The sequence below is a fragment of the Phyllostomus hastatus genome, unplaced genomic scaffold (assembly GCF_019186645.2).
Source record: "Phyllostomus hastatus isolate PE091 unplaced genomic scaffold, TTU_PhHast_1.1 phas_scaffold_193, whole genome shotgun sequence".
NCBI lineage: Eukaryota > Metazoa > Chordata > Mammalia > Chiroptera > Phyllostomidae > Phyllostomus > Phyllostomus hastatus.
This window is the reverse complement of record NW_025334015.1, coordinates 2924095-2936615: the sequence shown is the minus strand read 5'-3', so window position 1 is coordinate 2936615 and position 12521 is coordinate 2924095. Positions and strand designations below refer to the sequence as shown.

The 12521-nt window shown below is 48.3% G+C and overlaps 1 protein-coding gene across 1 annotated transcript in view; it reads right to left on the bottom strand.

The window, feature by feature from the left end:
* The window catches only part of UBASH3B (ubiquitin associated and SH3 domain containing B), a 152485-nt gene that overhangs the window by 37655 nt on the left and 102309 nt on the right, over positions 1-12521 (bottom strand). The window contains exons 4-7 of the mRNA XM_045860279.1: positions 11626-11824; positions 9359-9528; positions 4593-4801; positions 397-529 (exon numbers count right to left, since the gene is read on the bottom strand). Coding sequence (XP_045716235.1) covers positions 397-529; positions 4593-4801; positions 9359-9528; positions 11626-11824 — 711 coding nt within the window. The remainder of the gene's footprint in view (positions 1-396; positions 530-4592; positions 4802-9358; positions 9529-11625; positions 11825-12521) is intronic.

The following is a 12521-nucleotide window of genomic DNA, read 5'->3' as shown; positions in this document are numbered from 1 at the left end:
ACCTTATGGTATGATCACCATGATATATTTAGTAACCACTGCCACCATACTAAGTTATATTATTCACTATATTCTCTGTTTTATATTATATTTCCATAACTGGCTTATTTTATGACTGGATTTGTACCTCTTATTACTCTTCAACTTTTGTTTCACCCATTCATTCCCCCACCCTATTTTCCTTTTATTTTCACAACGACCTATGAACTAGAAAAACTCTTACTACTATATCGATAACATGTTCTCCTCTCTGCGAAAGAGCCTTCCCTATCAGCCTAGGCCCAGATGCTGGCAGTCAAAGTCTTGCATTTTCATATCTACAGGCCTCATACTAGTCAACAGGTGCTCAGTGAACCTTGAGTGCCGCTGAGGACGGGCCCTAGCAGTCTGCCTTACCTGTGCAGGCTGGCAGATAACAGTCAGGGGTGCCATCTCCCCCGAGCCCTGGTCCTCATAAGACCGCCGCTCCAATATGCCATCACCAAATGAGAGAGCAGGGGAAGGCGCTGTACTTAAGATCGAGTAAGAACTGCAGGGGAGAGAAGGAAGACGTTAGCGGCTTTGCCCAGGAGTTACCAGTACTTTGCCCTGGATGAACAAGAGTGGGGGGGTCAGCCAGAAATGCTCCCTGAGCAGTGTGATGGTTGGGAGAGCGAGCCTGGGGTGCCCCTTCCTGAGGAAGGGTGTCTTGCTTTATCCTGAAAAGTCTTACAGTATAATTAAGGGTAGAAGGATTTCTCTATTTGGAATAGATGAATTCATCCCTTTGGGCAAGGACAGGGCCTCTGAGTTTGTGCTTATTAAGATGCCACAGGCATGGCTGGCAGTAAAGTCACATTAAAGAATAATGAAGGATCAATTTTGTGCCGTTGTTTCCAGCTATTTTTCTGGCTCAGAAGAAATAAACAATTCCCGTTGCCTTTAATCTTTTCCATGGTGATTTCCAACCAAACTCACACATTACAGGGAGCATTTGCACTGCCTCCACCACTTTGCCTGTGGCTCCTAGGGGTCCAGGAAGCCTCGTGGCCATTATCCCCTGTTCCACCTTCTTCAGTCTCAACACCGCCTCCAACAAGATCATTAAACACAGACTCATCGTCGAGGACATCGTTCTCATAAGAGGCGTCGAGCTGCAAGCCAAGAATTCATTTCCGGGTTTAACACTGTAATTACAGAAGCCCCAGGGGTCTTGCTAAAGAAGGGAGGCAGCAGATCGTCCCATTTTAAACCATTTTGATTAGTTAAGACCTCCAAAAAGCTTTATCTAATAAACATCGCAATTTAAATACGGTTTGAATCCTGTGACTCTCTACTTTCGCCTGGCTGGGAAGCAGCTAGGGAGAATCTTCTAAATTTCAGATTTCTCGCTTCTTTACAACTAACTAAGGTAGCCATAGGCCCCAGTCTGTCCAGCACAGGCCTGGTTTACATCTGTTGTCCCAGCAATCTGTGCGGCTTCACATCAGTTCTGGATTGCTTATTTTAACACATTATTCTTAGAATTTTAATTTTAAAAAGAACTTTTTACAGTTACTAATATAATAAAGCTAACTGGCTAATAAAAATTCTTTCAGAAAAAAATGTATTTTAATAAGTTTAAACTTTCACTCTCCAAGGTGTCTCTTTCTGTAACTGTAAACAGACTCATCCTGCTTCTACACAAAGGTTACAGAAGACTCAAACCCTAAAAAAGTGCTGTCTCAGCCCGCATGGCTATCCGACCCCAGGCCCCATTCCTCATGGGTGCAGCAGGTCTTGGGGTGGGATCTGGGAAGCCACAGTTTCAAAAAGCTCTATCAGTTCATTGTGATGTGTGTCCAAATGGGACCTATTTGGGTAAAATTAAGCAACTGTAAATCAAGAAAATCTTATGCCATTTACACAGTCCAAACAGACTAGTTGTTCTCTTTTATTTTAAACTGAGACCCTCCCAAACATCACACAGTTAAAGAAAATTCAATTTCACTCTCTGATTCATCAAAGATTTAGGGCCTGAAATGTCTGGATGGCATTGTCCCAACATTGTGCGGTATCTGCCCTGTAATTTCTTCATTTATCATCGCTGTGAAGACATGAGGAGAGTCCCTTTTCTTTCTCCTTCCGCTCAGTTGGCAGGAGAAAGACACTCTCCTTTCCTTAAGTGTCACTGTGAGCAAATGGCCTGATTCACTCTGAGACAGTTTGGGCGTCAGCTCCAGTTAAGACAATAAACAGTCAGATGCTCTGTGTCAGAAGCAGAGTAAGGGAGAAGCTGAACCTGACACCAGAACATTCTGGTGTCAGGGAGGCAGTGGCATCGCCCTAGGACACACCAGCCCTGAGTGTAAGCCCAGAAGGACTGACCAGCACACCCTGATTCTGAGTACACAGTGGGGCTCACCAACTGACAGATACCTAGGGATACTCAGAACCAGGCAAGATTCTCTATTAAGGGTGGAAGGACAGTATTTTTAGGACGAACTCAGGGAACAGAGGATAGGGTGGGAACATCTGTGAAGGGTCATAGGCCCCAAGTCTCTACATGTTGCTTGAATCCCCTCAGCAACTTCCCACCTGCCAGTCAGGCCCTAAGCAAGCACCGAGAGGCTCTGCCTTCTCAGTCTCTCCTGGGTCAGAAGTGAGAGAAGATCTGCCTCCTTGAGTCATTTCCACTTCTGGGGTTAAGTAGAAAAATAATAATTCTACAGGACCCCCTTTGTAGGAGAGACATTTGATTTGCTGAGCATGTAAGAGGACTAGAAAACACCAGTTACAAAAAAACGAAAATCGCCGAGGCTAATGACTATTTTAGATCCAGTGCTGTTACATATGTGGCACTGATCCATGTAAAACTTAGTCCTTGACTGCAGTCTTCATAACACGCCTGTGAGTTAACTGCAATTAATTATCATCTTCATTTTATGGACTTGCAAACAGAGGCTCACAGAGGTAACGTCACTTGGCCAAGACCACACAACTGGTGAGTGGGAGAGCTAGAATTTGAACTGAAGATTATTGGAATAAAAAGCCAAATTCTTCATTACAATGTCCTAGCACTTAATGCTAGTTATTTCCCCACTCTCAGCAGGGCTGGCTGTGGAAACTGGTGGTTTAATTTTGGACATAGTTCCTAGGAAGGGCGTCCCTGGTAACCTCCCTACATAAAGGGAGACAACACGCAGGTTCACCGGCGGCTCAGCCTGAGCTCTGATGTGGGCACGAGCGGGCTCACACGCAGCGATCCAACACTGGTCTGCAAAGCACCTCACATACTCTCCTCCCACAGGAGCCCTACTCCTAGGAATGTGAGCTAAGAGCTGTGCATCGTCACAGAATCTTTCAGTTCTCAGTTTATTTAGGTATATTATGCTTCACTTGTATTCACAGGGATAAAAGGGTAACTTTGGAAACCCAACTATTCATTTTCATATTCAGAAACTTTTTTGAAAAAGCAAATGTTTGGGGAATATGAAACAGCTTTAAGCTTCCAATCTGTGCCACAAAATACTGATGTTCACTGGGTAGGGGTGGGGTAGGAGGTGCACAAGAAGGAAGGGTGGGGAGTGGCTGGGAACTGAGTGATTAAGGAGGAAGATGTTCTTTCCCATCTCTGGGTTTGTGGCTTGTCTGCTTGCTGCTAACCAGGGTCGGGGAACTTTTCTTCTTTCCTCCCTTCAGGCAAAACACTCCCTGAAATTGCTCCTTTCTGCTTCTCCTTCGTAGTGACAATAACAATGTCAGATTCATGCAGCTGCTGCCCAGGCCCCCAGCTCTGAGCCATGGTGGTAGCACGTGGCAAGAACACCAGGGAGGAAAAACAACAGCATGCACACACTGGGGAGCCGCCTGTGTGTGCCAGGGAAGAGCTGGCTCTGAACTTCTCTGGTAAAGAAAGAGGAGGTGCCTTTTGTTTCTGGTTTATTGATGGAGACAAAGCTAGCCACACTACACAAGGCAGTCTGGACAGGGGAGCAGTGTGTGGTGGGTCAGTGGGAAGCTGTCACTCTAAAGGAGACGGGGTTGGTGGGGGGGGACCGTGAGTCTTTGTAATGGTCTGGCAGTTGCCCGCTTCCTTAAACACATTCTGTCACCTAGGCATCGGAGTGCCACGTTGGAGCACTTGCTCAGAGCCACCTCTGAAATGAGGGGCATTTAGGTCTCCTGATACTTGCAGACCCTTTCGTCACTGGCCTGGCTGGTGTGGTATGACTCTGCCTAGCTGCTCGGGCAAGTTGGACCACTCTGAGCAGTGATGCAGGACGAAGTGACAGAAACCTAATGCCATTTAGACTCAGCACCAGGATGACCCACGCTTCAGTCATAAGAGATGGACCCTAAAGCAGCCTCAGTGTAGTCTCCGATCCGGAACTCAGACGGATGGCCACGTGGGTGGGGGCAGGCAGAGTGAAGCGAGTGGTCCACGGCTCACCTCTCCCAATACCCCAGTGAGCCCTTCCTGGAAGTCTGGGACCGGCAGAGTTTTCTCCCCATGGACTCTACTGACAGTGGCTGTGGCCTGTGTGTCTAGAATCAAGTCTACTTCCCACCACCTCCAAAAGTCTGTAATGTTTCTCAGAAAACAGCAGGCAAAGAACTTGGAATCAGCTCACCTGTGAAACACCCAGGTGCTACATTCATCAGCCTTGGTGATGTAATTTTCAGGCAGGAGTCCGGAGCAGCCAGTGGTTAAGGATGTGCCATAGACCCAGCCCTCACTGGTGCTGGTCTGCTCCATGGGGGACATGAAGATGAAGTCCCCAGGGACCAGCTCCAGCTCATCGTCATTCTGTGGGGTGTAGGGGTAGTTCACCTGCAATGTCTGAAAGAGAGGGTACGTGAGGCCCACATCTGACCCACTCTCCCCAGCGCTGCCAGGCAGAGCTGCGTGTTCTGCTTTAAGAGCGCACATCCAGAGTTTGGCATTTATAGGGCCCCTGGGGGACAAAGGCTCCGAAGAGATTTGAATTCAGATAAGAAAAGTATTTTCTTTCTTTCTTTTTCTTTTTTTAGGGTAAGGTAGGTATGTGCCGGCTACTACTGGATGGTTTGAGACTTTCCTTTTGGAGTATCTTTGCTTCTCTTCAGGATTCACATATGGTTTTTAAAACTGTATCTCAAAGCCCATAGGCTCTTCTGTGAACTGCGGTGCAAATGGGGTTGGACCTGGTTTCCGTTGCTCAGTGCCAGGCAGGCACTTTAAGGGACACTTGGAACTCAGCTCATGAAAAGTGAAGTCTTCCACAAGGGGGCAGGGGTATGGATGGGCCAGAAGCAGAGAATGCCCGCAAACAAGGCTGTGGGAGCAAGCACTGCCCTTTCTGTGCAACTCAGCAGCTTCAGCAAGGCTCGGTGCCCTGCCTCAAAGGAGCTTTCTTTAAACCTGCATCTATAACAAAGAGCTTGAAAGGAAAGTATCTTTTACAGCCATCAGTGTTTAAGTCTGTGTAACCAACTCTCACCAGGGAACAGATGAAGAGCTCAAGTGTTCCTTTTCCGGGCTCAGAAAAAGCCCCCAGGGCCAATCACAGGCCATGCGGCTTGGCTGATTTATTCCATTGTTTGCCTCCTTTCCTGGTGTATATAAACATCATAGGCACAGGCATAAAGATACTTTGGAATACATTCATTTTACTATTTCTTTAATTAACAACAGGAGGCCTCAATAGCAAGGAAAACATTTCCTATCCTGTTTGCTGCACATGGGACACAAAGATGGAAATTCTGTAACAGTGTTTCCAATGGTCACCAAGCCACTGGTGGCAGGCCCCAGCTTCTGGCTCTACTTTCAGGTTTTTAACTTTGGCCTCAGTGGTTTCATCTGTAAAATAATACCTGGACTACAAAAGTGAAAAGAGACAACCTAAGAAAAGTCCTTAGGACAGAGCCTTGTGTAGAGAAGGGGCACGGCTGTTTCCATGGACCCCCGATGCCTCATTTTTCAGGGGTCCTCCTGCCTTCCAGCCGGCCCACCTGGCCCCGACCACGTGCTGGGAAGGCCTGTGAGTGATGCAGCTCGCTAGTGTCAAAGATACATCAGAACACGTTTCAGAGGAAGACTTCACTTCTGAAACTCTCTGATAAAAGGAGTCAGTGAAAACATGACTTTTCTCAGAGAATGAAAGTGATAACGCACAGAACCCAATGGCAGCACCTGGTTTCTGACTGATTTCCCTCTTAGGGCGGCACTCCTCTCCCCACATCAGCATCCTGCAGCTCTGGGTCCTCGGCGCCCTCAACCACATCTCCATTCCTTTCCTTTCCCACTGCCTCACACACACTCCAACCACATTCACAAACTACCCCAGGAGGTTTTCTGAGGGGTTGTTAAAACAGCTCAAAGGAAAAAAGCATTCACAAGAAACCCGGTGAATGGTCAGGTATGGGATGACCCACCGAAAGGCACATCCCTTTTCCAGGAACAGGGTGAAGTGAGGCCCCAGGTCATTTGGAGCAATTCCAGACTTGGCTCCTTCATTTCCTTAGACACTCAAGCACAGCAGAGTCTCAGCTAACAGCTTTGGTCCTGTAGTGCCTTTTCTCTCAGAAATCCTAAATGACTTCTGGGAAGAGCTCACTCCTCCTATGACTGAGGGGTATTACCTCCAGGGAAATGCAAAAGCAACAAAGGAGGCTCGGAGACAGGGTGTTCCAGGCAGAGTGCAGTCAGACAAAAGGCAGATTTGATTTACTGAATAAGCAAAACAAAACAAAACAAAACAAAATAATATGGAGGCACTGCAGCGAACCTGAAACTGTGAGGCGTGTGCATGTGCCCCTCCTCAGAAGCACTTGCATGAGGCAGCCTGAGTTTGAGAGAGATCAGGACACAGGCATCAACTTCCCCTTTGGTTTGGCATCTACTGTAAGAGTTCTTGAGTCCATTTCAAGAACGCCTCATCTCCCTTCCTACACGGGAACTAATAAGCATGCAGTTTGCTGACTGGGCTCATGGGAAGGACAGTAGCAAACCTGTGTGATGACAGGACTTGACCTTCTTTACCTTCGAAGCCCTTTCTCTTAGGAGCAGCAATAGCTGCAGCATCAGTTGTTGCTGTTGCACCCACTCTGTGCCAGGCCTCCCCTTAGATCTTTCTCTTCAGCCCACACAACAGTCCAGCAAAATACCGTTGCCATTTTATACGGGAGAAAACTAAGAACTGGAGTTACAGGAATTGCAAAAGTGACTCAACAGCTGCTAGCGTGATAGAGCCAGGATTTGAAGCCACGTGTGCTGGTCTCCAGAATTTATGTTTTTTTGTACAAATCTCTCCTTCTTCTAGATTTCTATTGCTTGGCATGTAAGACTTGCTTGGCCCAAGTATCACTAACACAGCATTTCCAAGTCCCAGTGGAGTGAGACTCTAAACAGGAGGGGGATGAGATGCAGTAGTTTTCCTGTGTATCACTGGCTGAGTGTCCTTGCCTACACTACTTCCTTCTCTAGATGTTGTTTGTTTATTGGAATGACCAATCAAACTTGCCTCCCAGGAACAGAAGAGGGAAGGCAAGAGCTGGTTTATGTTCACAGGGGCTCAGGTAAATCCAAATGACCTCAGAGGGAGAACTTGATCAGAAGGAACAGTAATAAACGACTTTAACAAATAAGAGATAAAAGAGGCCAAGTTATTTTTAGAAAATAATTCATGTGCACACTCGCTGCCTCCTTCCTTTAGTGCCAACTGAGCACAATGTGGGTCAGGCGGAAAAGCAATTGCCCTCTGGGTTAGCTGGAGGACAGTGTTGATTAGAAGAGGTTCCTTATAAAACTCCATTGCCACCATTCTTTTCGTAGAAAGGCAACTTCCCGGAGTCCATTTGGATGGATGCAACACTTGATTTTTTTGTTGTTGTTGTTCTCAGAAGGAAGGAGTCCAATCAGCCACACCTCTTGTTATATTTAGGGCTCATACTAAGCAATTTCCAGGAGATGTCAGAATTAAGTAAGATCAAGCCCAGGTCTCCTTGTTGCATCTTCACAGAAACTTTCATCAAATGACTCAGAAGGAGGACATGGCATTTCCACCGGCGGAGTCAGACAAAAGCCCATGCCCCTGACACTCACAGGCCTCATGACCAGGCCTGCACCTCGGGTGTATGACTGGCTCTTCCTAATACTTCTCAATCAACGATGAAGTTGTCTCGTCTGGATCCTGAGGTTCTAACTATTTTTCATATGAAAAGAAATACCTCAAAGAGATGTTAGCCTGACTGGTGTGGCTCAGTGGATTGAGTACTGGCCTGTGAACCAAAGGGTTGCTGGGTTGATTCCCAATCAGGGCACAAGCCTGGTTTGTGGGCCATGTCCCCAGTAGGGGCATGCGTGAGGCAAACACACATTGATGTTTCTCTTCCTCTCTCCCTCCTTTCCCCTCTGTCTAAAAATAAATAAAATCTTTTTAAAAAAGTAATATTAAAAGGCTATGTAAACTTTAATAAGTCAGTTCTTCTGTTGAAAAACTAGGAAACAAATATGTGGTGTTTAATAAAAGTAGTTAAACTGGATGACAAAATTTTCACCAAACTATGAGGTTCTTTTTGGGTTGGATGGCCCATCTTTACTGGTCAGAGCACCTGAATTCTGGTTTCAGCACTGGTCCTAAATTATTATTTGGCTTTGAGCCAGCCACTCAATCTCTTTGTGTCTCAGCTTCTCCTTCAGGAATCAAAAGGACAATATTACTCTTCAGAGATATTTGTGCTTGTCCTGGAGTACAACGTCAGTTCCCTCCAAACAATAATGCTACGACCACACCAGCCTTTCCAACTGCATGGGGGTTCACATTTCCCACTCATGCTTCCTGTGTGATGCATACAAACTCTCACATTGCTTAGTATATGCTGTCATTTCATGTGCTATTGTCTCTCCTCTGTTGGACTCAAATCTCCTTGAAGACAACACCGCATTTTAGAATTCTAGTATGTTTCATGGTACCTTGCATTTGCAGATGGTCAGCAAATATGTGTTGATTGTATGTTCACAGATTTTTTTTATTTATTTACGCGCTCTTCTCCTCAACTAAGATCAGGATGATGTCTGCTATCTGTTACCACCGTGAATTGCTAGAATATTTAAACTCTTCCAGCATACTATTCTACCTACTCTCCCATTTCACTTCTGTGTCATTCCAATAAGGCTGTCTGGGCAGGGAGAACCATGGGCTTTCACACAGATGAGCCACTTGGCACCCAGAGAGGAAGGATTCAGGCTCAAAGCTTCCTATTGAGTTGGGCAGAGTCCTGAACAAAGTCCTGGGTCATAGACCCCTGGTCTGGTCTTTCCTCATGGGCTTACTTTGGGGCCCACATTCCCGTCACAGTGAGCTAATGACTGCACCTGGTGGTACTGGGTGTGGCGGGGGCCACAGCGAGACGTTACCTCATGGTTTGCAAATCGGATGTCCCGAGAGAATATGGTGGCCACCCAGTCACACCCTAGTTTGACATCAATGTTCTGGGCTAGTTTCTCTAGGGTGGGTAGGTGGCTGGCTTGGAAGTGGTAAGCCAGGGTCACATGCAGCTGCTTCTTATGAGGCTCCACATGGACTTCTGGAAGAAGAAGGAAATTGCCAGTTATTAGAACGTGGTGATCATGGCAGTGGGGGAGACTTCAGGAAGAATATGGAAACTGGCTCCCCAAAGAAAAAAAGACGGAGTCCGCTGTTAGACAAATGCTGTTCCTCTCCTTCGCAGGTACAGAATAAAGGGGGCGGGGTGGGTAACAAATCCTGAATCTACCCACAGTTTGAGAAAGAGCAGCACTTCTGTAGGAGCTGTGAACCAGCTGAGAGGTGACCATTTGGGTTGGCTGCTCCTCACAGCAACCCTGATGATCACCAACCCCACCATTTGGAGGCGGGAACTGAGGCCTGAGGGGGTGGACAAATTCATGGAGCAATAAAGAGAAAATTTTGTAATCATGCAGTTCTCAGAGGTATAGTGCCTTTGTTTTGAAATCAGGCCTCTCAGCTTCTGGGTGGCTCTGATGGAGAAATAAAGGAAAAAAATATTTTCAAAGTTTAAAACAGGGTTTCTCAAAGCATTTGTGTCAAATAATTATTTGTTGTGAACTGTAGGGCTTAGCTGCCTCTGTGATCTCCACGCAAGCACCTCCCAAGCTAGGACAACCAAAATGACTCCAGACACTGCCAAATATCCATCCCCTGGGGGCAAGACTGCCCTGGCTGAGAACCATCGTTTTAAAGCAGGCAGACTATTATTCTAAGACATCCTCAAAAACAAAACAAAACCAACCAACCTACCCTCAAAGGAACGGCTTTTATTTCTCTTTTGTACATGTTTGCTGTCCGAACTGGACAAGGAGAAGATGCAGCCAGAGGGAATTTGGGAATTTGAGAAATTAAGGGGCTCAAGTCACACAAAGATGGAAGCAGAGGCTGGACCTTTTGGTTTCGAGAGCTTTTTCTGTTATACTGCACTGTACTTCTTTGGTGTGAGCCCCAAGAGGCAAGGGCTTTGGGTCTTGTTCACACTGTATCCCAGTGCTCAGCACATGACAGGCTTTCAGTGCTTGTTAAATTACTAAAGACACACATGTGTGAACCTCCTCAAAGTACCCAGGATGGAGGACCACACTCAAGACTACTTGCTGAAGGGATCTGGAATACCAAGGCATAAGGTGCAGAGCAAGCCAGGATGTCCTGCTCTCAGGTTGGAAGGGGCTGAGCCAGCTGCGCAGGGCAGGGCCCCCAGTGCTCCCAGCCACCACCAGGGGGCAGGAGAGGGCGGAGGATTCCGCCAGCAGCCCTGTAGCCGAAGGGTCTGGAGGAGACCCACGCCTCCTCCTCCTCCCGGAAAGGGAAGCCTGCAGGGCCTGCCCGCCAGTCTCTCCCTCAGCTGGGCCTGGCTGGGAGCCGCTTGGCTCATTTGTGAAGGGTTTGGGTTTTGTGGTTGCAACACTGGCTTTGTTTTTTTGGGAGTTGTAGTGGTTTTGACAGTAGCTGCTGCGGGGTGACAGAGCCCTTTCCATGAGACAGAGGGGCAGGAGCAGGAGGTCATTTCCCTCTTCCGCTGCCATTCTCTGAATAGCAAGCTCCTGGGAACGGACAGGCTCCCCGAAGTCAGACGGCGCCCAGGCAACCCAGGAGAAGAGGGTTGCAGGGGAGGGGTCTTTGAGTCCCCCCTCCTCACGCAGAGGAGGTGTCCTGCAGGCCTGCAGTCCCTCTGAGAGCAGAGACCTCTCCCGGACTTGCTCAGCCGTGCCTGGCCTTGACCATGCCCTGCCCGCAGTCCCCAGCCCCATTTGGGTTTTTCTCGAAAAGAAGGAGGCAGAGCAGAAGGTCCCTGGTAGGAGATGAGAAGAGCAGAAAGGGGCACTGGCAGGTGAGGTAGAGGCCAAAAGTCAGAAGTCCGGGGACACAGTTGGGCTGCAGTCAAGTCTTCCGTTTCAGACCTGGGCCCATCCCGCGCAGAGCTGCAGTCTCTGCTCTGCGCACATCCTGCTCCTCCTGCGTGCCTCTGGCCCCACACCCCGCGGTCTCCCTACACTGGAGGATGGACAGGACCTGTCCTGTGAGTGAGTCTCCTTCCTTCGGTGAAGGGGAGCCCCCAACCTGCGTGGCCCCTTTTTTCTCAGAGCACCGTCATCACAAGGTTAGGGCTGGCCTAGAGGCCGGGCTGGCTCACCGGTTTTGGACGCAGCCTCCGCGGCAAAGTCTGCGGCAAACTTCTTGAGGCCCTCGGCGCTCTCCTCCTTCACGAAGAGGCCGATGAAGTTGGACGAGGTGTAAAGCTCCAGGGGCAGCGGGGAGGAGAACTTGCACCTCCAGCGACCCACCGTGGTTTGCAGTGCCTCCACCAGCGCGTCCACCTTGCTGTCCTCGCACTGTGGGGAGAGGGGCAGCTTCACTCAAAGGCCCGGGAGGGACGTCCATGTTGGTGAGCGCTGGGTCCTCTGCTCTGAGCAGCAGTTACTAAATCATCACCTCAGTCTGGGAGGAGGGAGAAGAGCTGCAAGCTCCCAGGTATCTGGAAGGGGACTACCCAACTGGTATATTAAACATGCGCAGTGGCCTACATCCCCGCTCCCTCCCTGCTCTGCTGTGTCCCTGGGAACCACCAGACTGAGGGGCACTGGTCCCGCAGAAGGAGAACAGAGGGAGGTCCTAGGAGAACACACAGTACCTAGGGCACATTCTCATGTGTTCTCTACTGTTGTGCGTCATCTGTGCTCTTCCTGCTCCTCTCAGATGGTCAGACTTGGCTTCCACCCCCGCTCCGGTGGGGAAGGCACCACTCACAGCACTGTGGCGCTGCCCCACCCGCCCCAGAGCGCTGGAGAGACTGAATGTCTATAAGACTCTGAAAAGTTGTCAGAAACAGCCAGGATGACTAAGAGGAAATTATAATCATTTTAATTTTTGAGTGAATGGTGAGAAAGTGTTAGGAACATGTTTTTATGTAAAGAAAGGGAGGGAGGGAAGGAGCGGAACAAAGAGAGCAAATAAACAAAATATTGTCTTAAAGTGCTACCATTCTGCCTTGTCTTAAATATACCTGTATAAATCAGTTCTTCCGCATCT